The sequence below is a fragment of the Salmo trutta genome, chromosome 17 (assembly GCF_901001165.1).
Source record: "Salmo trutta chromosome 17, fSalTru1.1, whole genome shotgun sequence".
Classification (NCBI taxonomy): Eukaryota; Metazoa; Chordata; class Actinopteri; order Salmoniformes; family Salmonidae; genus Salmo; species Salmo trutta.
In genome coordinates this window covers 18,933,129-18,959,756 of record NC_042973.1, presented here as the reverse complement: position 1 = coordinate 18,959,756, position 26,628 = coordinate 18,933,129, and the positions used below count along the sequence as shown (strand labels likewise).

The following is a 26,628-nucleotide window of genomic DNA, read 5'->3' as shown; positions in this document are numbered from 1 at the left end:
CCCCTTGACTTTTTCCACATTTTGTTACTTTACAGCCTTATTCTAAAATGTATTAAATACAAAAAATCCTCAGCAATCTACACACAATACCTCATAATGACAAAACAAATAAACCTTATTTACAAACCAAGCCATGAGGTCAAAGGAATTGTCGGTAGATCTCGGAGACAAGATTGTGTCGAGGCACAGATCTGGGGAAGGGTACAAAAAAATGTCTGCAGCATTAAAGGTCCCCAAGAACACAGTGGCCTCCATCATTCTTAAGCGGAAGAAGTTTGGAACCACCAAGACTCTTCCCTGAGCTGGCCGCCTGGCCAAACTGAGCAATTGGGGGAGAAGGGCCTTGGTCAGGGAGGTGACCAAGAACCCGATAATCACTCTGATAGAGCTAGAGAGTTCCTCTGGAGTTGGGAGAACCTTCAAGGAGGACAACCATCTCTGCAGCACTCCACCAATCAGGCCTTTATGGTAGAGTGGCCAGATGGAAGCCACTCCTCAGTAAAATGCACATGACAGTCCGCTTGAAGTTTGCCAAAAGGCACCTAAAGACTCTCAGACCATGAGAAACAAGATTCTCTGGTCTGATGAAAACAAGATTGAACACTTTGGCCTGAATGCCAAGCGTCACGTCTGGAGGAAACCTAGCACCATTCCTACAGTGAAGCATGGTGGTGGCAGAATCATGCTGTTGGGATGTTTCTCAGCGGCAGGGACTGAGAGACGAGTCAGGATCGAGGCAAAGATGAACAGAGCAAAGTACAGCGAGATCCTTGATGAAAGCCTGCTCCAGAGCACTCAGGACCTCAGACTGGGTTGAAGGTTCACTTTCCAACAGGACAACGATCCTAAGCACACAGCCAACACAATGCAGGAGTGTTTTTGGACAAGTCTCTGAATGTCCTTGAGTGTCCCAGCCAGAGCCTGGACTTGAACCCGATCTAGCATTTTTGGAGAGACCTGAAAATAGCTGTGCAGCAACGCTCCCCATCCAACCTGACAGATATTGAGAGGATCTGCAGATAAGAATGGGAGAAACTCCCCAAATACAGGTGTGTCAAGCTTGTAGCGTCATACCCAAGAAGACTCGAGGCTGTAATAATAATAAGACTGTAATCTAACAAAATGTGGAAAAAGTCAAGGGGTCTGAATACTTTCCGAAGGCACTGTAACTGGGGACCTGAATGTAAAGTACTACTCTGAAACACGGTGCTCTAAGAACATGGCCTAATGACTCATACTCCCTCACCCTCTGCTCCGTAGCTCAAACAGGATGAGAGAACCACACTGATGTGTGGTTTGACATACCCTCTGACCCCAACACACAGACAAACCAACAAAACCCAACAACAACACACCCAGACTATGTATCAGGATCAGGATCAGAGAGGCAGTGACACATGTTCATCACCCACAAGGGAGAGTCCAGCCCAGCTCTAAGGGGGGTCTTTCTTTCCTCTGGTATGATGTGAATGAATGAACCTCATCTCCCCATCCTCCTCTCTCTGTGAGTGGGCAACCATGTGGCAGGCTTGGCTTGGCTTGAAGGAGGGTGGGTGGTGTGTGGTAGTCGCTGCCAGCTATCTCTGCCACCCATCGCTCATTTCTAATTGCCTCAGGGGCAGCCCCCCTTTCTCCTCTGCCCCTTGCTGAGCCGGGTAGGGAAAACCTCCTTTGGGGAATTCCTCTCTCTCATTGGCTGGGTAAGGTTCCTGGGGGGTGTGGCGAGCAGAATCGGGGGTGCTTATTGGAGAGTGCTGCCTCAGATGGTGGAGCGGCGGAGAGGTCGCAGAGCATATGCGCTCTGGGGAGGCTCGCTCTGATTTGATACTGAGGTTGAGGGAGGGGTGAGGAGGAGTGGTGGGGGTGGAGGCCTGAGAGGGGAAAGAGCACCCTCCGCTGGACATCCTGGTACACAGCAAGCAGACAGAGAAAAGGGAAGAGAATATGCATCACATAGAGCGGGGTATTCAACTCATACCCTTCGAAGTCCGAGGCATGCTGGTTTTCTGTTCTAACCTGATAATTAATTGCACCCAGGTCTAAATTAGTCCCTGATTAGAGGGGAACACTGAAAAAACGCAGTGGAACTGGCTTTGAGGTCAAAAGTTGAGTTTGAGGGACATAGAGCATGAAATAAATCCCCACATGCTATTTTTCCTATAAAGGGCACTAGAAGACTCATCACAACAGTATCATGGTCCATCCTTGTTCAATGTTTATACTTAGTAATTGAGTAAGGTTTCATATCAGTGGTCTTACGTTGGGCTGAGGTGGGGTACATGTTGCTCCTGCTGTTGTGCTGTCTGCCACGGGTTCACTGTACCACGCTGTAGACTCACAGCATGGGAGAAACCTGGGTGGCTGTAGTCTGAGACAGAGGAGAATGATTATTTTATATCACTAACTAAGAAGCACATACAGATGTCAGAAGAGCAGAGCTGCAGTCTTACCAGATGGTCCAGCAGAGAGGCCGTAGCCCCCAAGACTGTGGCCCAGCAGACCTGCCTTCCCCAAGGTCAGCATGTGGTTCCCTGGGTGCATGCCCTGGTACAGTATGCCTCTCTGAACATTACATGGAGAGAGAAGCAGTTACTCGGTTCAAAACATTATAAACTGGGTGGTTCGAGCCCTGAATGCTGATTGACTAAAAGCTGTGGTATATCAGACCGTATATCATGGGTATGACAAACCATTTATTTTTACTGCTCTTATTATGTTGGTAACCAGTTTATAATAGCAATAAGGCACCTCAGGGGTTTGTGGTATATGGCCAACATACCACAGCTAAGGGCTGTGACCAGGCACTCCGCGTTGCATCTTACAAAAGAACAACCCTTAGCCGTGGTATATTGGACATATACCACACCCCCTCAGGCCTTATTGCTTAAATACAGGCCATGTGAGTAAGTGTGAGAGTGAGAATTATAGTGTACAAGTGTGAGTGTGGTTGGTCCTCTGATTGGCCTTTCGTAATGACATCGTCATTACCCTAATCTCTGATTGGTCTCTTCATAATGACATCATCATAATGACATCGTCCTCACTCTGCTCTCTGATCGGTCCCTTCATTATGACATTATCATTAGGACGTCATCATAACTGGGGCTGTGGCAGTCATTTAATTTTGTCAGCCGGTGATTGTCAAGCAAATAACTGCCGGTCTCACGGTAATTGACCGTTAATTAATATAAATACATTTAGTAGCATCTCCTGGCTTCCACGCATAGCCTACAAGCCACTGATGCAGACCTTTGGAACATCTACATTTTAAAAAGTCAAATTAATCCATTTAATATAGCCTACACCATCACAATAAATACATTATTTATTTTAGACAGGTCTAAACAAACATGGTATGAAGAAAATGTAGTATATTTCAGAAGAACAGAATAGCATACTCTGAGTTGATCTGGCTATGCCATATGGCTGTGGGCTACACTAGTTCATTTAGCAGACAAGAATTGCTTAGAATTCCGTGCCATTATTTTATAGTATGAAGAATACAATTGAACATAGCTGAATAAAATAGAAAGGATGTTTTCTCCAAACGATTTCTGAGGGTGTGCGCACATGCGGCTATACTGTATTGAGCGGTTAACAAAGAAATAGGTCCCTCTATATGCTTAATTTAGAGCTATTTATGCAACTTTAGTTGTCATACAAACATTGAGCTATATGTTTAGATTTTTAATACATTCTAAGGCTGCATTAAGCAACTCTAATGATGACAAAAGTTGCATGAAAGGCATGAGCTCTGCATTGTTTCTTGCACAGGCCGCACACACTTCATCAGTATCTCATTCACAATTTGTCAAGCACTTGATAATGCCTCAAATTTCTTGACAGAAACCCCCTCGTGTGGCCATAATGCCCCATAAAAGAATAAATGCCTTTTGCAGCCAGTGGCCATTGTGCCCTTGGGCTGAATATAACAATTATAATTCACTTCTCCTGGCTACATGTTCCGATGCACCTCTCACTCACATGGCTCTCTCAGATATCGCAATTCTTATTAGCCAATGCCCGTCACATGATCGGATTCTTCTCACAGGCATCTATCTGAGCTCCAAAGTAGGCTACAAGTGAAGACAGACACATCGGGGACGCAACTGTGCGCGTTCTTCTTATCGAATTCCAAGGCACATATTAAAGATGCTAGAAGAACTCTACAAATGTACTTTTCGTCAGCCAACAAGATGAGTATGCCTAATGAACAGCAAAAGCATTTGCCTATGTCAATCTAGTATCCACCATAGTACAACGGTTGACGTATTCTATTGGTCAACTTGTCCTTCTGTGCGAGAAATAAATATTCCAAACATATTCTGGGGCAGTTGTGGGTGTAAGGACAGACGGTGGAGACAAGAAGCAAGTACAGGGAGTGAACATTTAATGAAACACGGACAGGAACAGAATACGGACAGCGTCTGGACAGGGGAAAACAAAACAAAAATAATGCGACGGGGAAAAAACTGAAGAGCAGACAGATATAGAGGGACAATCAACAAAGTAAAGGAGTCCAGGTGTCCAATGAGTCTTGATGTGCGTAATGATGGTGACAGGTCTGCGTAATGAAGGACAGCCTGAGGGGAAGCGGGAGCAGGTGTGACAGTACCCCCCTTCTAGGGGCGCCACCCTGCGTCCCACCTGGGCGAGCCTGACGGCCTGGCCGAGGCATGGCGCTGGACTAGCCGGCTGAGGCGTAGAAGCCCGACGAGCCGGCTGATGGGTGGGAGCAGGACAAGCCGGCTGAGGCGTGGGAGCCCGACGATCCGGCTGAGGCATGAAAGCCTGACGATCCCGCTGGGGCATGGGAGCCTGATGGGCCGGCTGAGGCATGATGTGGGATGGGAGCCTGATGAGCCGGCTGAGGCATGACGTGGGATGCCTGCAGATCCAACCGAGGAAAGGAAACCTCTCGAGCTAGCTAAGGCGTGGAAGCCCGACGAGCCAGCTGAGGCACCCCCTGTTCCATCGGTCACCACCAAAAACAAAAAACAAGAACTCCCTGATGCTTCAAATAGTGGTGTCAGCATTCTGTAAGGACAGACGCTGGAGACAAGAAGCAAGTACAGGGAGTGAACATTTAATGAAACACGGACAGGAACAGAATACGGACAGCATCTGGACAGGGGAAAACAAAATGACAATAATGCTGACACGGGTAACAAACTGAGGAGCAGACAGATATAAAGGGGCAATCAACAAAGTAAAGGCGTCCAGGTGAGTCCAAAGAGTGCTGATGCGCATAAGGATGGTGACAGGTGTACGTAATGAAGGGCAGCCTGGTGCCCTCGAGCGCCAGAGAGGGGAAGTGGGAGCAGGCGTGACAGTGGGATGCGATAGATCCCAAATGAATACAACCACTCACATCAAAAACCTTTTAAAATAGGCTGATGCAACAGATTAGAACATCTGTCTTACAATGCTGATACAATATTACGCTATTTCTTCACATTATAAGCTCAGCAACACCAGTTGTAATCGAATGAATGTGCTTAATTTTAAGAAGTTATTTGGCCACTTTAGTTATGATACAAACCTTATCAAAACATATAGGTCCATGGGCTAGGCTACATGTGGTGTGGGACTATGATTTCTTGCCTTACTGCACACAAGCTGGACATTATTCACAAATGATAATATATCATTCAACAAGTGATATGCTAACATTGTCACCCATCAGACTATTCTTGATTTAATCTTGCCTTTACATATACAAAATAATATTTGTGTGAAATTAGTTTTGATTTAGAATGGACCATTATCATGCACTTGTCTCGGAACAGGGGCAGGGGAAAAAAGAGACATGTCATCTACGACCTTACAGTGCATTCGGAAAGTATTCAGACCTCTTGACTTTTAACACATTTTGTTAAGTTACAGCCTTATTCTAAAATCTAAACAAAATACCCCATAATGACAAAGCAAAAACGTCTTTAGAAATTTTTGCAAATGTATAAAAACATTTTTTTAAATAATCCATTAACATAAGTATTCAGACCCAGTATTCAGACCCATGTCCAATCAATTTAATTTACCACAGGTGGACTCCAATGAAGTTGTAGAAACATGCCCCTGAGCTCAATCTCGAGTCTCACTTCAAAGGGTCTGAATACTTATGTTAATAAGGTATTTCAGTTTTTCTTTTTAATTTATTTGAAAAAATGTCTAAAAAACGGTTTTCACTTTGTCATTATGGGGCATTGTGTGCAGATTGACGAGGATTCTTTTTTATTTTATCCATTTTAGAATAAGGCTGTAAACGTAACAAAATGTGGAAAAGGAGAAGGGGTCTGAATACTTTCCGAATACACTGTAAATAGCAAATGTAGGACGCTTAATTCCATGGTTAATTTTCATGCCAGCCAGATAAGCTATTCACCTGTTGTAAAGCGAAGCAATATGCTTAATATTAGGAAAGTTGAGAAATAAACTGATGGGATCCTCCTTAATAGAGGCCATCAAAACTCTGTTTTCTTACGCAATTGCATAGCCTACAGAAATGTTGTGCAACATGAGCTCATGGGCTCTCATGAAGTGTTTGATTTGATTTTCGAATACATTTGCATTGATGTCAGAGTGATTAGAGGGACAATAGAGTGCTGAGTACCAGGCAGCTATCAAGTTTGGTAGGCTACTATTGACCATCAGCAGCATCAGAGCTTGGAGAAGCCTAGCTACCGTGACTAAATGCTTACAGTCTTCCCTGTGGCTCAGTTGGTAGAGCATGGTGTTTGCAATGCCAGGGTTGTGGGTTCGATTCCCACAGGGGGCCAGTACCAAAAAAAAAGGCATGAAATGTATGTAAATGTACTGTTAGTCGCTCTGGATAAGAGAGTCTGCTAAATGAGTAAAATGTATGTAAATGGTATTTGACTGCTGTCATGACTCGTGACTGCAGGTGTGGTGGTAATATGGTCACCGTAACATAACCCTGATCTCTGATTGGTCCTTCATAATGACATCATCATAACACTGCTCTCTAATTGGTCCCCAGGTAATGGCATTGTCTTAACCCTGCTCTCTGATTGGTCTCTTCGTAATAACATCGTCATAACCCTGCTTTTTAATGTGTCCCCATTGTCATAACCCCCAGTAAGACTAGCTGTCGCTAATGGGGATCCTAATAATACAAATAAAAATGTATTTGTTATTGGTCCCTTCATAATAACATCCTCATAACCTTGCTCTCTGATTGGTCCTTGATAATGACCATGAGTGATAGTGAAACTATATTCTGTAGTCTGCAGTAATGCAAAACCTCCTGCTAACCTCTTGTTATGACTGACAAGTAGGATTTAAGAGGTCCTTACAGCACTGTTGAGGTTGGCGCGAATGCCGCCCATACCAGGGTGGCTCTCTGCCCGCCGGTTGTCATTGCCCAGGTTCAAAGGGGGAGGAGTCTTCATCTCCAAGGCCCGGCTCAGGTTGCTATGGGAGAACATGGAGTAGCCAATACCTTTACAGAGAGAAAACAAATAGGAAGTGAGAAACAAGATGTGGGTAGAATAATGTTTCACTCACAGACAGTACACTCATTCACTCTCTCTCAATCTCTCTCACTCACTCCACCTGTAAAACAGAAGTTCTTTTATAGGATTAAACTTTATCTCTTATAGACATGTGGCACTTCAGATTACCAAAACGTACATTGTTAATGTTAACCTCATAATGAAAAACGTATTCACACCTTGATAATAACTACAACTACAACTAAGTCAGTAAGCATAATAAGCATTTTCTTTACATACGTTTTGCTCTGATATGTATTGATATAAAGGGAAAATTACAAACATCATAATGTACAGTGTAAAGCATTTCAAAATGCAGCGTTAATTGACTACATAGTTCAGTTGCGATGGCAAACCATTGAGTGGCATCCCTACTACTAACTATAGAGTAGTCCCGTGTGGCTCAGTTGGTAGAGCATGGTGTTTGCAATGCCAGGGTTGTGGGTTCGATTCCCACGGGGGACCAGTACAGAGAAAAAAATGTATGAAATGTATGCATTCACTACTGTAAGTTGCTCTGGATAAGAGCGTCTGCTAAATGTAATGTAAAATGTAAAAAAATATGAAGAGTGGAGTTGAGCTCAACTGAGATGACCAGCAGGTGCAACACACTCACTGCTCAGAAACCAAAGATCAGTCTCCAGATGCAGTTTCACTCGTGGGGGGGGGGGGTTGTTTCACACAGCACGTATGCATGCACACACACACACTTCCTGTTTGAACAGCCAGCTGCACAGCACTGAGGTGGCCTCACATTCTGTAGGCAATCAATGACAAGAATGGTACCTCTAACCCTCTAGGAATGTTTGCAAAGAAGAACTAGGGGGCCAGGTCTTACCTGAGTGTGGAGACATGAAGGCAGCGTGGCTGTGGGGCCCTGCAGGGCTGGCTGAGCCTGGTCTATGGCCCAGGGGCTTGAAAGCAGGGGATCTGTGGGAGCTCAGGCTGGGGTTGGACGAGTTGGGGTATCCATTCTCACAGCCAGCAGTCACCAGGAACTGGGCCTCGGGTGAGAGCAGGGAGGGGGCCTGAGGAGAAATATGGGACAGTGTCTGTTTCAGTTGAGATCAGAAAGTTAGGTCTATTGCAGCTGCATTGTACTGCTAAAGTATCTCTTTAAGTACAAAATGTGCTCACTGAGTCAAATTAATGGTTCGACCGTTCAATATAATCATTTTCTCAAACTGCCATTCTTCACTGAATAAAATGAATCAATGAAACAGCTTTAGTCCATTTACAGCCTTTGGCTCAGACAGCATGTGTTTCATAAGACAAGTGTGAGTACTTACGTAGTAGCGCTGGCGGGCCAGGGAGAGGTCCATGCCCTCGCTTAGTGGACCGAACTTCTCTGCTGCCACCTGCATGGGCTCCTCAGTGTCCAGCAACTCTGTCCCGTCCAGACCTAGGCCTTTCCTCCGCAGAGTCTACAGCAACAGGACAGAGAAAAGAGCAGCACACAGACATTGCCTCAAGGATACCACATACTACAGCCTGTTTATACTATTGCCTCTTTGGGATGACCTAATGTTACAGAAGTGGGCTGTACCAACATAGTTTTTTCAATGCTTTATAGCGTTGCCCAAGTAAGCATTTCATTAGCTTAAGCATTTAATCATCAAAGCTATCTCAACTTCATTGGGAATTAATGGAATTGGAACCTTGGATATAACAAATGACTATACATACTGTATAGGAGAACATGTTGAGTAATGTGTGGACCTAGTAATGTATTTATACCTCCATTATGTCTGTGTTGGTCCTACTCTCGTGAGGCTCGCTGTACTCTGTGTACTTGAGTAGGACCTTGTCCATGTCAGTGCTGGCGTACTGGAACAGACGGTTGGTGCTGTTGAAGATGATGAGGGCAATCTCACAGTCACACAACACACTCAGCTCATACGCCTTCTTCATCAGGCCAAACTTACGCTTGGTGAACGTCACCTGGGGACAGAAACATATAGGTTCAATGTATTATTTACCATGTGTGACTGTTTAACTAAACCATGGCAAATACAATAATGATGGAAAGTGATAGAAATAATCAAAGAGTTGTACCTGTCTATTCCGCTGGTCCAGGATACGAGAGATTTGTATTTTTTTCCTTCCCATTGTGATCGCAGTCTGACAGGTGGCTTTACACTGTGAAAAAATATCACATTTTCATCAAAACTCAAATCATTTTAACTCATCACCTTTTCATCACATAATAGAGAGAACATTTCACCAGGATATCCCATTGCGATAAATAATCTCTTGTAGATCTCATGGCAACATCAACAAACCATTACACAATCAAACCTGACAAACTTTCAAAAAGCAAACCATATGGTTGAGACCACTGCACTTTGGTATTTTATTAAGATCCCCATTAGCTGTTCAAAAGCGGCAACTACTCTTCCTGGGGTCCACACAAAACATGAAATATGACATAATAAAGAACATTAATAGACAAGAACAGCTCAAGGACAGAACTACATACATATAAAAAAGGCACACGTAGCCTACATATCAATACATACACACAAACTATCTAGGTCAAATAGGGGAGAGGCATTGTGCCATCATTTTTGAAACCAGGTTTGCTGTTTATTTGAGCAATATGACATGGAACGGAGTTCCATGCAATAATGGCTCTATGTAATACTGTACACTTTCTTGAATTTGTTCTGGATTTGGGGACTGTGTAAAGACCCCCTCTTGTGGGGTAAGTGTGTGTGTCAGAGCTGTAAGTTGACTATGCAAACAATTTGGGATTTTCAACACATTAATGTTTCTTACAAAAATAAGAAGTGATGCAGTCAGTCTCTCCTCAACTCTTAGCCAAGGGAGACTGGCATGCATAGTATTTATATCAGCCCTCTGATTACAATGAAGAGCAAGATGTGCCACTCTGTTCTAGGCCAGCTGCAGCTTAACTAGGTCTTTCCTTGCAGCACTCGACCCCAAGACTAGACAATAATCAAGATAAGACAAAACAAGAGACTTGCTTTTTGGAGTGTGGTGTCAAAAAAGCAGAGCATCTCTTTATTATGGACAGACCTCTCCCCATCTTTACAACCATTTAATCTATATCTTTTGACAAAGACCGTTTACAATCTAAGGTAACGCCAACTAATTTAGTCTCCTCAACTTGTTCAACAGCCACACCATTCATTACCAGATTCAGCTGAGGTCTAGAACTTAGGGAATGATTTGTACCAAATACAATGCTCTTAGTTTTAGAAATGTTCAGGAGCAGTTTATTACTGGCCACCCATTTGAAAACAGACTGCAACTCTTTGTTAAGGGTTTCAGTGACTTCATTAGCTGTGGTTGCTGATGTGTATATGGTTGAATCATCAGCGTACATGGACACACATGCCAGTGGCAGGTCATTGTTAAAATTGAAAATAGTGGAGGGCCTAGAGAGCTGCCCTGTGGTACAACACACTTTACATTTGACATTAGAGAAGCTTTCATTAAAGAAAACCCTTTGAGTTCTATTAGATAGATAGCTCTGTATCCAAGATATGGCATAGGTTGAAAAGCCATAACACAAGTTTTTTCAACAACAGGTTATGGTCAATAATATCAAAGACTACACTTAAAGCTAACATTACAGCTCCCACAATCTTCTTATTAATAATTTCTTTCAACCAATCATCAGTAATTTGAGTCAGTGCAGTACATGTTGAGTGCCCTTTTCTATAAGCATGCTGAAAGTCTGTTGTTAATTTGTTTACAGAGAAATAGCATTGTATTTGGTCAAACACCATTTTCCAACAGTTTGCTAAGAGCTGGCAGAAGGCTTATAGGTCTGCTGTGAGAACCAGTAAAGGCCGCTTTACCACTCTTGGGTAGTGGAATTACTTTTGCTTCCCTCCAGGCCTGAAGACAAAGACATTCCTCTAGGATCAGATTAAAGATATGACAGATAGGAGTGGCTATAGAGTCAGCTACTATCATCACCAGCTTTCCATCTAAGTTGTCAATGCCAGGAGGTTTGTCATTATTGATCGATAACAATAATTTTTCCACCTCTCCCACACTAACTTTACAAAATTCAAACTTGCAATTCTTTTCTTTCATTATTTGTTTTTTTATGTATGAATACCATGGTTCACTGTTCGTTGTTTGCATTTCCTGCCTAAGTTTGCCCACTTTGCCAATTAAGTAATAATTAAATGGTTTTGTGATGAATAAGCCATCTGATTCAATGAAAGATAGAGTTGAACTTGTCTTTCTGCCCATAATTTTATTTAAAGTACAATGTTTTTTTCCATCATTCTTTATATCATTGATCTTGGCTTCATAATACAGTTTCTTCTTTTTGTTGAGTTTAGTCACATCATTTCTCAATTTGCAGTAAGTCAACCAGTCAGGTGTGCAGCCAGTCTTATTAGCCACTCCTTTTGCCCCATCTTTTTTAACCATACAGTTTTTCAATTCCTCATCAATCCATGGAGCCTTAACAGTTCTAACAGTCAGTTTCTTAACAGGTCCATGTTTATCAACAATTGGAAGAAGCAATTTCATAAATTCATAAAGTGCAGCATCTGGATGCTCCTTAGTAATCACAGCAGACCAACAAATATTTGTAACATCATCCACATAAGTCACAGAAAAATCTTTTGTATGATCTCTTATATGCTATTTTAGGCCCTGCTCTTGGAACTTTGGCTTTCCTGGATATAGCCACTATATTGTGATCAGTGCATCCAATGGGTACGGATACAGCTTTAGAACAAAGTTCTACAGAATTAGTAAGAATGTGATCGATACATGTGGATTATCTTGTTCCTGTAGTGTTTGTAAACACCTTGGTAGGTTGATTAACCTCACTAGGGTAGGGGGCAGCATTCAGAATTTTGGATGAAAAGCATGCCCAAAGTAAACTGCCTGCTACTCAGGCCCAGAAGCTAGGATATGCATATAATTGGTAGATTTGGATAGAAAACACTCTAAAGGTTCCAAAACTGTTCAAATAATGTATGTGAGTATAACAGAACTGATATGGCAGGCAAAAACCTGAGGAAAATCCATCCAGGAAGTGCTATTATTTTGAAATGGCTGTTTTTCCATTGAAAGGCTATCCACCATACAAAGACTTATGACGCAGTTCATGATCCCTATGGCTTCCACTACATGTGGCCAGTCTTTAGGCATTGTTTCAGGCTTTTACTCTGAAAAATGAGGGAGAAACACCACTTTCAATGAGAGGACAGTGGAAATTTCCAGACATGAGTCCTGCGCGTGACTGGGAGCATGCCTTTCTTGTTTTTCCTTTTCTATTGATGAAGCTATTGTTGATGAAGCTATTGTTATGAAATATGATTGATTATTTATGACAAAAACAACCTGAGGATTGATTATAAACATTGTTTGACATGTTTCTACGTACTTTTATGGTACTTTTTAGATTTTTCGTCTGCCTGCTGTGACTGCGCTTTGTTCCAATGGATTACTGAACAAAACACACCAAGTCCCTCTTTAATATAAAGAGTGACTTTATCGAACAAAACGAACATTTATTGTGTAACATGGAGTCTTGGGAGTGCAACCATATGAAGATCATCAAAGGTAAGTGATACATTTTATCACTATTTCTGACTTTTGTTACTCCTCTACTTGGCTGGTTACTGTTTGTAATGATTTGTCTGCTGGGCACTGTTCTCAGATAACCGCATGGTTTGCTTTCGCCGTAAAGTCTTTTTGAAATCTGACACAGCGGTTGGATTAACAAGAAGTTAATCTTTAAACTGGTATAGAACATTTGTATCTTTTATGTATGTTTATTATGAGAATTTCTGTTTTGTTGAGTTTCACGCTCTGCAATTTCACCGGATGTTGTTTGAGACAGTGGATTACTGAACAAAATGCGCTAACATAACGGAGGTTTTTGGATATAAAGAGGGACTTTATCGAACAAAACTAACATTTATTGGGTAACTGGGAGTCTTGTGAGTGTAACCATATGAAGATCATCAAAGGTAAGTGATTAATTTTATCGCTATTTCTGAATTTTGTTACTCCTCCACTTGGCTGGTTACTGTTTGTAATGTCTGCTGGGCGCTGTTCTCAGATAATCGCATGGTTTGCTTTCGCCGTAAAGTATTTTGAAATCTGACACCGTGGTTGGATTAACAAGAAGTTAATCTTTAAACCGATGTATAACACTTGTATGTTTTATTAATTTTTATGATGAGTATTTCTGTTTTTGAATTTGGCGCTCTGCAATTTCACTGGATGTTGGCCAGGTGGGATGGTAGCATCCCACACTCCCTAGAGAGGTTAATAACCTTGCCAAGATTACAGGCACTGGTTACAATGAGAGGCTTCCTCTTGAGTTGACAATTTGATGAAAACCAGTCAATATTCAGGTCCCCAAGAAAGTAGATCTCTCTGTTTACATCACATACACTATCAAGCATTTCACACAAATTATTTAGATACTGACTGTTAGCACTTAGTGGCCTATAGCAACACCCCAAAAGAAAAGGCTTTAGATGTGCCGCGAGACCGGCAACCACAACACTTCAATAACACTTGACATAAGATCCTCTCTAAGCATTACAGGGATATGGCTCTGAATATATACAGCAACACCTCCCCATAAGAATTTCTGTCTCTTCTACAGATGTTATATCCTTATATTGCTACTGCTGTATCATCAAATGAATTATCTAGGTGAGTCTCAGAAATGGCTAATATATTCATATTATCTGATGTCAGCAAGTTATTGATTTCATGAACCTTATTTCTGAGGCTAAATATATTATTTTCAGCCCTTTCCTGGGTAGCTTATTAGAGATAGACATAACATGTAAAAGCGCAAACAAAGCAAGAGAACAGTCTCTGTGCAGGGTAGGCCCATACACAGTGGTGTCACTCAACCTTATCAACCTTATCAAAATTAGAGCACCAACCACCATACAGTATGGGAAAATGTCATCTGTTTTCTTTAACCCTTCCCCCTCGTCATGGCAGCCTATTTATTTATACCCTGATGAGGCGATAGGGGCTAAAGTTAGCCTATGCAAGGCTGGCCTATGCAGGGCTGGCACTCCCTTAGTCTGGGTTACCCCGGGACCAGTGTACACCAGCCAGCTCCCTGTAAGGTAGAACACAGGCCCTGGTGGAATACAGCAAAATAAAAAAAGTGTGTTTTAGACCAGGAAAAGTTGCAAACCACCCCCTCTTATCCCATGTTCAGGCAGTTGGAGGGGGGGGGGGGTCCAATGGCAGCCTATTTGCAAAGCTGAGAATGACAGATGAGAACACTGTAAAGCGATCTAAATGATTTGTTTCAAGTAAATAAGAGCGTCTGCTAAATGACTAAAATGTAAAAAATGTAAAAAACTAAGTGAATTGTTGAAACATTTTTTTTTTTAAAGAGCAATCCAACCATCTCCAGCACAATACCAGTGTCTATATATGTAAAAACTGTGATTTTCTACATTTTGTAGAAAAAAAATATAAAGTTATCAAAAGTCATCAAAACGTACAACTTTTTTTTTCTCTTTTTTTTAACACTATGAGATTCGAGGTGACGTGGAGAGCAAGAAAATACCCTCTTTCTGGCGAGAAACTCATTGCAGGATTTGGAAAATCACTCTTTTTCTTACTTTCAATTCTACTCTGTGATGTCACTGAGAAACCTTTTTTTTCGTTTTAACCACAGATCATAGAAACACGCCGTTTTCACATACAGTGCATTCGGAAAGTATTCAGACCCCTTGACTTTATCCACATTTTGTTATGTTAGTCTTATTTTAAAATGGATAAAAGAAAAAAAATCCTCATCAATCTACACAAAATACCCCATAATGACAAAGCAAAAACAGCTTTTATTAAATTTTTGCTAATTTATTAACCTCTCTTGGGTAGGGGGCAGTATTTTCACCTCCGGATGGAAAGCGTGCCCAAAGTAAACTGCCTGTTACTCAGGCCCAGAATCTAGGATATGCATATAATTGGTAGATTTGGATAGAAAACACTCTAATTTATAGACATAAGATAAGTCTAGTTTCTAAAACTGTTCAAATAATGTCTGTGAGTAAAATAGAACTGATATGGCAGGCGAAACCCCGGGGACAAACTATCCAGGGGAAAAGAAAATTGACGTAATAGGATTTTCCAATTGTTTTCTATGGGATACCCTTATTATTAGGAACCTGGTTGCAGTTCCTATGGCTTCCACCAGATGTCAACAGTCTTTAGAAATTGTTCAATGTTTTTCTTTTGACCTGCTAGGGCTAGGGGGCAGTATTTACACGGCCGGATAAAAAACGTACCCGATTTAATCTGGTTACTACTCCTGCCCAGTAACTAGAATATGCATATAATTATTGGCTTTGGATAGAAAACACCCTAAAGTTTCTAAAACTGTTTGAATGGTGTCTGTGAGTATAACAGAACTCATATGGCAGGCAAAAACCTGAGAAGATTCTGACCAGGAAGTGGCCTGTCTGCCCGAGTCGACCCTGTGCTTTATTTTCTTTCGTCTGTTTACCTAATTGCAGATTCCCGGTTGGAATATTATCGCTTTTTTACGAGAAAAATAGCAGAAAAATTGATTTTAAACAGCGGTTGACATGCTTCGAAGTACGATAATGGAATATTTAGAATTTTTTTGTCACGAAATGCGCCGTGCGCGTGACCCTTATTTACCATTCGGATAGTGTCTTGAACGCACGAACAAAACGCCGCTGTTTGAACATAACTATGGATTATTTGGGACCAAACCAACATTTGTTATTGAAGTAGAAGTCCTGGGAGTGCATTCTGACGAAGAACAGGAAAGGTAAGACCATTTTTGTTATAGTAAATGTGATTTTGGTGAGTGCTAAACTGGGTGGGTGTCTAAATAGCTAGCCCTGTGATGCCGGGCTATCTACTCAGAATATTGCAAAATGTGCTTCATCCGAAAAGCTATTTTAAAATCGGACATATCGAGTGCATAGAGGAGTAATGTATCTATAATTCTTAAAATAATTGTTATGCTTTTTGTGAACGTTTATCGTGAGTAATTTAGTAAATTGTTAGTAAATTCCCCGGAAGTTTGCGGGGGTATGCTTTTTCTGAACGTCACATGCTAATGTAAAAAGCTGTTTTTTGATATAAATATGAACTTGATTGAACAGACATGCATGTATTGTATAACATAATGTCCTAGGTGTGTCATCTGATGAAGATCATCAAAGGTTAGTGCTGCATTTAGCTGTCTTCTGGGTTTTTGTGACATTATATGCTAGCTTGAAAAATGGGTGTCTGATTATTTCTGGCTGTGTACTCTGCTGACATAATCTAATGTTTTGCTTTCGTTGTAAAGCCTTTTTGGACAGTGTGGTTAGATTAATGAGAGTCTTGTCTTTAAATAGCTGTAAAATAGTCATATGTTTGAGAAATTGAAGTAATAGCATTACAAAGGTTTTGAAAATCGCGCCACAGGATTCAACTGGCTGTTACGTAGGTGGGACGAATTCGTCCCGCCGGTCCCATAGAGGTTAAACTGCTGTAAAATAGTCATATGTTTGAGAAATTGAAGTAATAGCATTTCTAAGTTATTTGAATAACGCGCCACAGGATTCCACTGGCTGTTACGTAGGTGGGACAATTCCGTCCCGCCGGCCCTAGAGAGGTTAAGAAATGAAGAAGTAGTCCTATTCATTGTAAGTGTCACTCCAGGTGGACTTGTTTGCGGGAACTGGAGCGCGCTTCACGTTGTTTTTATCCGGTAATAGAAACAGTTTATTCCATCTTAAATTTTATCGATTATTTACGTTTTAGGGTAGCTGAGGTTGGATTAGGAACGTTGTTTGAAATGTTTGGACCAAGTTTACAGGTAACGTATTAGATACTTTGTAGGCATGTTGGGCGAGTTGAAAACGGTGTATTTCTGAATCAAACGCGCAAAATAAATGGACATTTTTGGAACATAATTAAGGACATTATCGAACAAAAGGACCATTTGTGATGTTTCTGGGACATTTTGGAGGGCCAACATAAGAAGATCTTCAAAGGTAAGGCATTAATTATATCACTATTTCTGACTTTTGTGGCACACCTGCCTGGTTGAAATATGATTTTCTTGTGTTTGTATGCGGGGCGCTGTCCTCAGATAATCGTATGGTTTGCTTTAGCCGTAAAGCCTTTTTGAAATCTGCCCCAGCGGCTGGATTAACAAGAAGTTAAGCTTTATTTTGATGTATAACACATATATTTTCAAGAATGTTAAACATTTGAATTTGGTATTTGTGAATTTCGCGCTCTGCAATTTCACCGGATGTTGGCCAGGTGGGACACTACCGTCCCACCTGCCATAAGAAGTTAAACTTAAAATTGAAATATCACATTTATATAAGTATTCAGACCCAGTACTCAGTAAATTGCTGAAGCACCGTTGGCAGCGATTACAGCCTGGCACACCTGTATTCGGGGAGTTTCTCGCATTCTTCTCTGCAGATCAGATTGGATGGGGAGATTGGACGGGGAGCGTCGCTGCACAGCTATTTTTAAGTCTCTCCGGAGATGTTCTATCGGGTGCAAGTCTGGGCTCTGGCTGGGCCACACAAGGACATTCAGAGACTTGTCCCGAAGCCACTCCTGCGTTGTCTTGACTGTGTGCTTAGGGTCATTGTCCTGTTGGAAGGTAAACCTTCACCCCAGTCTGAGGTCCTGAGCGCTCTGGAGCAGGTTTTCATCAAGGATCTCTCTATACTTTGCTCCGTTCATCTTTCCCTCAATCTTGACTAGTCTCCCAGTCCCTGCCGCTGAAAAACATCCCCACAGCATAATGCTGCCACCATCATGCTTCACCGTAAGGATAGTGTCAGGTTTTCTCCAGATGTGACACTTGGCATTCAGTCCAAAGAGTTCAATCTTGATTTCATCAGGCCAGAGAATCTTGCTTCTCATGGTCTAAGAGTCCTTTAGGGGCCTTTTGGCAAACTCCAAGCGGGCTGTCATTTAGGGGCCTTTTACTGAGGAGTGGTTTCCGTCTGGTCACCATAAAGGCCTGATTAGTGGAGTGCTGCAGAGATGGTTGTCCTTCTCTGTGTTTCTCTCATCTCCACAGAGGAACTCTGTAGCTCTGTCAGAGTGACCATCAGATTCTTGGTCACCTCTCTGAACCAAGGCCCTTCTCCCCTGATTGCTCAGTTTGGCCAGGCGGCCAGCTCTAGGAAGAGTCTAGGTGGTTCCAAACCTCTTCCATTTAAGAATGATGGAGGCCACTGTGTTCTTGGGGACCTGTAATGCTGCCGGCCTTTTTTCCCCCGTACCCTTCCCCAGATCTGTGCCTCGACACAATCCTGTCTCGGAGCTCTACGGCACACCTGCTTTGAAAGGCTGGTCATGGCTCACATCAACAGCATCCTCCCGGATACCCTAGACCCACTCCAATTTGCATACCGCCCCAACAGATCCACAGATGACGCAATCTCAATCGCACTACACACTACCCTTTCACACCTGGACAAAAGAAACACCTATGTGAGAATGCTGTCCATTGACTACACCTCAGTGTTCAACACCATAGTGCCCACAAATTTCATTACTAAGTTAAGGACCCTGGAACTAAACACCTCCCTCAGCAACTGGATCCTGGACTTCCTGACGGGCCGCCCCCAGGTGGTAAGGGTAGGCAACAACACGTCGGCCACGCTGATCCTCAACACTGGGGCCCCTTAGGGGTGTGTACTTAGTTCCCTCCTGTACTCCTTGTTCACCCACGACTGCGTGGCTAAACACGACTCCAACACCATCATTAAGTTTGCTGACGAGGAGGTCAGAGAACTGGCAGTGTGGTGCCCAGGACAACAACCTCTCCCTCAATGTGAGCAAGACAAAGGAGCTGATGGTGGACTACAGGAAAAGGCGGGCCGAACAGGCCCCCATTGACATCGACAGGGCTGTAGTGGAGCGGGTCGAGAGTTTTAAGTTCCTTGGCGTCCACATCACCAACAAACTATCATGGTCCAAACACACCAAGACAGCCATGAAGAGGGCACAACAAAACCTTTTCCCCCTCAGGAGACTGAAAAGATTCGGCATGGGTCCCCAGATCCTCAAAATGTTCTACAGCTGCACCATCGAGAGCTCGGCATCTGACCGTAAGGCACTACAGAGGGTAGTGCGTACGGCCCAGTACATCACCTTATATAGACAGGTGTGCGCCTTTCCAAATCATGTCCAATAAATTGAATTTACCACAGGTTGACTCCAATCAAGTTGTAAGAACATCTCAAGGATGTTCAATGGAAAGAGGATGCACCTGAGCTCAATTTCGAGTCTCATAGGAAAGGGTCAGAGTACTTATGTAAATAAGGTATTTGTGTTGTTAAGTTTTAATACATTTGCAAAAATGTATAAAACCTGTTTTCGCTTTGTCATTATGGGGTATTGTGTGTAGATTGATGAGGAAAATGTTATATTTCATCCATTTTAAAATAAGGCTGTAATGTAATAACATTTGGAAAAATAGAAAGGGTCTGACTACTTTTCTAATGCACTGTATTATAGACACTGGTATGGTGCTGAAGATAATGAATTTGAGGTTGAAAAGTTGCGGAATTGCCCTTTAAGGTACAGTATATGCTTGTATTGTTAGCACACCAATAAGTTACAGATCAAGATCAAAAAATCACATTCAGCACCTTACTGCAAAGTAAGTGATAACAATTCCAGTCAAATATCACACAAAATGTTTGTGTTTTATTGCTTGAGATAAGTAGATTGTTGAGATCAGAAAGTGAGGCCTATTGCAGCTCTCTGCATCCCTATCCTCAGCTGGATTGGCCGTAGTTGCAGGCTGTCTAAGCAGCTGACTGAACTGTACCGTCTCTACTGATGCAAAGCCCAGAGGAGTATTCCCCTCGTTTTCCTCTCATATTGGGCATGTATGACCTCCTCTATATTTAGAGGCCACATCCAAATTGTGAGTGAACGGATATGGTGCCGTTGTTCCCACGACCCCCAGAGTCCCCCAGAGTGCCTGCTGCCCCCTCGCCCATGCTTGGCACACAGGCACTATGGGCATTTCTGAGGAATCCACCTCTGTGCACCTATCATTACCTTATAAAGTATCCACTGGACTTAGCCTCTACAGACAAGACACTCTCACCTATCAAACTGAAAAACGCAAAAGAATCAATGTTTTAATTCATACATCGTTGGCACTCACAAAATGTTCTATGAATGAAAACTCTTTACGAATAATACCGCTTTATTAAGACTGCCAGAATTAGAAAGTAGACAAGTCTCATACATTTATAGTGCAGCGTACTAGTAACAGATACTGGGCCAAATTAGTTGTAACTGCTCTGATATTGGATTGCATAAACAAGACGTCCACCAAGAACACACCAAATGACTGCACCATTTATGATTGCATCACCTTGCATTGTACTGAATGAAAATAACTGTGGCGCCATTACACTATACAACCAACTGTTGTGACATCCCTCCCACTCTGTCTGCTGGGATGCTTTTTGCAGGAGCCCAGTGGGCAGAGCTGGGAGGATTGTCAGTTGATGTGGCGCACCTGGGAAGGCTTGGCCTGCAGGCTATTAAGGGTGAGCACATCAGCCAACACTCTACTCTCTCTTCCCTGACTGGCAGGTTGGCTTCCACCACCTTTTGGGTTTTTAGTTTGTTTTCACCTTACAACACCCTGCATACACTACTGATCCTACAGACATCCATAGCTTATGTTATATTTTTGTATTTTGCATTATTAGTTGAAGTATTACTTTTTACATTTAAGTCAGGCGTGGTTTCTTTTTGTTGTTACGAACTATGAGCCAGGCCATAACACTGTACATGAATACACTCTATAAAACTGATGGGCTAAAAACAACCCAATTTGGGTTATTTGGTAATCCAGCACTGGTTAAATAGTGGACAGAACACAGCTTATTTTGACCCAGCTAGTTGGGTTGCGTGAATAACCCAACATGTTGGGTTGTTGGGATTACCGAAACATGGGTTAATTTAAGCATCATTTGGATATTTTTTACTCTCATGCTGGGTTGACCTAGCAGCTGTTTCTTTTTTAATGTAATCTTTAGTGTATTTTCAGGAGGTGTGGCTTGTAGGGGCGTGGCTTTCAACAAGCTCTTATTGGCAACCCATAAGAGTAAATGTAGGTTAAGTTTGCATAATGCAATGACAATTTTTCCATTTTATTTTTTTTACACACATTCTTCTTTAATATTTTGATTATTTATTACATATTATAATAAGATATACCACCTTATTGCATCCCAACAATGGGATTAACATAGACTTTCAGGAAGCTCATACACTTCTGTAAGCATCATTGAAACTACAAAAATGTAAATATCCAACCTTTACATGTGACAACTATGCAACAGAACAGATGAACAGGAATGAGATTTACCTTCATGGGTGGTTAAAAAGAAATGTCTAAATGCCACGCCCCTACTAAACTACGCATCTAGTCTACTGATCTGGCCCGCTGGGTCATAGCTCAATAACCCAGCACCAATAACCAAGCAGTTTTTATACAAAAGAACCCAACTAAGTGAACCAATGCCTGCAACCCAGCAGTTGGGTCAACCAAACAACCCAGCAGTTGGGTCAACCAAACAACCCAGCAGTTGGGTCAACCAAACAACCCAGCAGTTGGGCCAACCAAACAACCTAACAGTTGGGTCAACCAAACAAACCAGCAGTTGGGTCAACCAAACAAACCAGCAGTTGGGTCAACCAAACAACCCAGCAGTTGGGTCAACCAAACAACCCAGCAGTTGGGTCAACCAAACAACCCACCAGTTGGGTCAACCAAACAACCCAGCAGTTGGGTCAACCAAACAACCCAGCAGTTGGGTCAACCAAACAACCTAGCAGTTGGGTCAACCAAACAACCCAGCAGTTGGGTCAACCAAACAACCCAGCAGTTGGGTCAACCAAACAACCCAGCATTTTTTTGGAGTGTAGCAGGCCTACATTTTCTTCTGCAGAAGATAGTATCGCACCTCAGATGTAAATTAAGAGAATAGAGGGAAGTGGGAGATCTGAGCTAAAGAGAAGCCAGAGATCTTAATCACATAGGGGTTTACAGAAAGTTCTTTCTCTCAGATATAACTTCTCACCACAGACAACCCTCCCTCTCACACAGCCAGACAAATATAGCATTTACCTCCCCTAAACGGTGAGGACTTGGCCTTCTCAGAGTGGTTTTGAATGTTTCTCAAACCACTACAGCCAGTAAACCCTCACACTCCTAATGTCACCTAATTCTGGATAATGCAGTCCGCATGACAACTGCCGCTCAAGGTCTCAAAAAGGCTAAAAACAGCCAAGTAAGACAGCAATGTAGCTGTTAGCAAAAGTTTCCCTGTCTGTAAAATCATTGGAGTGTTGATGAGAATATACATTTGGCTGCCTTGGGAGCTAACGACCACATTTTATGGTCTTAATTTCCGAAGACCCTATACATACACTTTTTGACACTCCAGAGATCCTGGTATCTACGACCAGGACCAGGCCTAGGCCTGTATCTGTGGTAGTCTACATATGATATACACTGAGTGTACAAAACATTAAGGATACTGGCTCTTTCCATGACATAGACTGACAAGGTGAATCCAGGTGAAAGCTATGATCCTTTATTGATGTCACTTGTTAAATCCACTTCAATCAGTGTAGATGAAGGGGAGGAGACTGGTTGAAGAAGGATTTGTAAGCCTTGAGACAATTGAGACATAGATTGTGTATATGTGCCATTCAGAGGGTGAATCGGCAAGACAAAAGATGTGTCTTTGAATGGGGTATGGTAGTGGGTGCCAGACGCACTGGTTTGTGTCAAGAACTGCAACGCAGCTGGATTTTTCACGCTCAACAGTTTCCTGTGTGTATCAAGAATGGTCCACCACCCAATGGACATCCAGCCAACTTCACACAACTACGGGAAGCATGGGAGTCAACATGGGCCAGCATCCCTGTGGAACGGTTTCGACACCTTGTAGAGTCCATGCCCCAATGAATTGAGGCTGTTCCGAGGGAATAGTGCAATAATTGCACGCATACAGGGTCTACAGCTCCTAGAGACCGAGAGCAGCTTCCTCTGACATCTTCCCAGAGGCCAGACAGTGGAAACGAGACCATTACACACTAACAGAGTAGGCCTCTAACACAGTCAGGCTCTCTCTCCCAAAGACACCCTGCAGTCCCTGGAGACAGGGACAGACTAATTGCTGAGTGTCTCACTGAGACAACACAGGGTGAACACCAACAACAAACTGTTGTGTCATTACCAGTCAACGCTGTAGCACTACTTCATGAGTGGGGGACTTGTTACAGAGGCGTTACTTCTCACTAACACACTGGATGTTAATTCCAGTGAATGTTAAATGGGCACTTACTTATGAACACTGATACTTACTGTATCTTTACACGACGATAACAACTGTGTCATGCACATTCCATTAAAAAGAAATATCTTTCGTGCTAATGTTTACTCTTTGCAATAACCATACATGTACCCTTTTAGGCTTATAACTTTGAATAGAGAAGCATAGATTTAGGTTACAGTATGATCCAACTACCATACAATATTAGCTGGAAATAAGCATACAAGCAGAGCATATGGCACCTGACCAGGCCAAAGCCCAACACATTTTTTCAGTATTAGTTGTTGATGCTTCTGCCAGTCATTTCAGCTCAATGGCAAGATGAGAAACCTGGTCTCAAAATAGAAGGCAGGAATCCTATTTGCATAACCCAATACATAAAGCCCCTAAGCCAAGGCAACCATGCTGACGCAAACATTTATTGACTCTACACAATTATCATCAACAAACCTCAATTATAAACATTTTAAATGTAAAAAAATACTTGTGAGGCATGAAGTTAACACTTAATTTATTGCTGAATGTATCACACAATAAGGCTTGCATGAAATCTGGGATAAAGACAGAAATGTAAATTATTTTATACAGTATAAATTTGTGAGACTGATTTATGGTTGAAAAATTGACATTTTACCCCATGTGTATTTAAAATCTAGTGATATAGCAGGGTCAGACAGTTCATACGCTTCGTTATATTCAATCACTCCCTGGCTGGACCTTTGCAAACCTGAGGTGTGAAAATATTTGGCTAATTTTAACAGGAGATAATTACATTTCCTGGATATTTTGGATTGAGACAGAATAGAAACACACTATGGGTAGGACAACTGATTCTTCTGGACTGGCTTTGGGATTTTTGATGACCACAGAGACCATAGTGTCATGTCAAGACTATACTGTCATGTCTCAGCTTAGAAAACGTCAGAGAGAGACAGTGAGGAACTCATGATTACTGCACAAGGGGCAACAGGTTCAATACTGAGTGACCAAGTTTTGTGGTTTTATTATGAAACCAAGAGGTCAAAGATGCTCTCTTTCAGAATAAACATATTGCTGTCCATGGAAAAGCAACTTGACCACAAGAATAACAAGCACAGAGGTTGTCAAGTCATGCACATTATTTTAACTGTTCAGTATGCAATAAACACATATTTGTTGCAATTGAGCATTGGAAATATTTCAGTATTTTACAGAAAACTGTTGATTCTTAAATGTTTTTCTTTATGGATCCTAACCACATAATGTGTGCCTTTCTATTGCTGTTTGCACATTCTCTGTTGGCAATGCTTTGATGCAAGTTAAGATTTTTGCAAAGCTGAATGAGATTAAAGTGTAAACATAAAGAAAATGCATTTAAACAGCCACTGTACCAGATTCCACTTAACATATTTGCAGCACAGAGAATCTTTCCGTCAGGATAGAAAAGCCTGCCTCCCTATTGTGAAAGTATAATTTACACCCACTAAGCCACTGGCATCATCTATAATAGATGTAGTGCTTACAAAAAACAGTGTATAAATGTTCTCTAGCATTTAAAAATGCACCATAACATATGCATTACTTAATAACAAAATGTTGTACATGCAATGGGAATGAAATAACAACACACACAATACACCCCTCACCCCAAATATCCATTATTTATGCACACTATAAAGGTTATATTTATCAGTCATTATTATGATGTGTAGATAAATTAGCTGAAAGTGTCATGTCTTGTTGGGTATACTTGGGGCATTATATGTTTCACTACTGTAAATATGCAGACATCTTGCTATCCCTTTCCTTTCATCTTCAGTTCTAACACAAATATGATCTGACTGAGGTATGAGTCAGTAGGATACAGCTATAGAATGAACATGTATTACTATTTATCATGCAAGCATTTGTCTAGGCCTACTTTTTCCATTACTTGTTTCATTGGATGAAATCTCACTTTTCTACTGCTTGAACACTACTATTAGCTTCTTGCTAACATTTTGAAAAATCCTATATTTGATCCTATCGGGGGTTATAACTATCTATCTCTTTTCACCAAGAGGAAACCATCAATGAAAACAGACCTACTGGTGATTGCCCATTAAATGTATCAAGTGAAATACTGTGTCAAGCACAGCATAAGCAGGCACATGACAGTCTTACGTAATTATACAACTGGGCAACAGCACTATAAATACAGCTGTGAGGCCTGCGTGTGTTGTTGCTAATAATAAATAAGAATGCCAAATAATGACTGAATTGCTGACGTCATTCAAAAATACTCGGTTAATAATAGCCCTGTCCCAGAGTTAGGCATTCCTAAGTATCTATCTAAGTTACTTACATAGTAATAGCATGTGACTATGCAATAACTTACAGTATCCTCAGAATATCAAATGTATTCTAGGCAATTCGGAGAGTAACTGTGTTAAATGTTGTTTTGACAGAAGAAAACAACAAAGGTATGCGCTAAGCTCACCTATTCTTTGATGTTTCTCCAGTGTCACGTTTTTCCCTTTTTCTTTACTGTAGGCTCTGCGTTTGACCCGGTATTTACTGAGAAATACGACAGCAGAGTATATTACTAGTTTGTTTCCTGTCTCAAAATTATTCAAGAGCTCTTCGTCCTCGTTGAAGTGAATAGAATACGCAGTGCCGTGGCTCGAGGTGTCCACTTGATGCTCGAGGATGATGATTCAGGAGCGCTCCTTCCAACCGCGCGCACATCTCCGGCAGCAACAGCTGGCTGCAGCCCATTTGTAAATTACCATATATACCGC

The 26,628-nt window shown here is 41.9% G+C and overlaps 1 protein-coding gene across 1 annotated transcript; it reads right to left on the bottom strand.

Moving 5' to 3' along the window:
- Positions 1 to 1,110: 1,110 nt before the first annotated feature.
- On the bottom strand, positions 1,111 to 26,628 carry mef2b (myocyte enhancer factor 2b). Its single transcript, XM_029696031.1, has 9 exons — positions 26,328 to 26,628; positions 9,570 to 9,653; positions 9,252 to 9,455; positions 8,804 to 8,938; positions 8,353 to 8,542; positions 7,317 to 7,462; positions 2,451 to 2,562; positions 2,260 to 2,368; positions 1,111 to 1,905 (listed from the first exon to the last, which is right to left on the bottom strand). The coding sequence occupies exons 2-9, from the start codon at positions 9,621 to 9,623 to the stop codon at positions 1,578 to 1,580; spliced, it is 1,278 nt and encodes a 425-aa protein (XP_029551891.1). The 5' UTR covers positions 9,624 to 9,653; positions 26,328 to 26,628; the 3' UTR covers positions 1,111 to 1,577.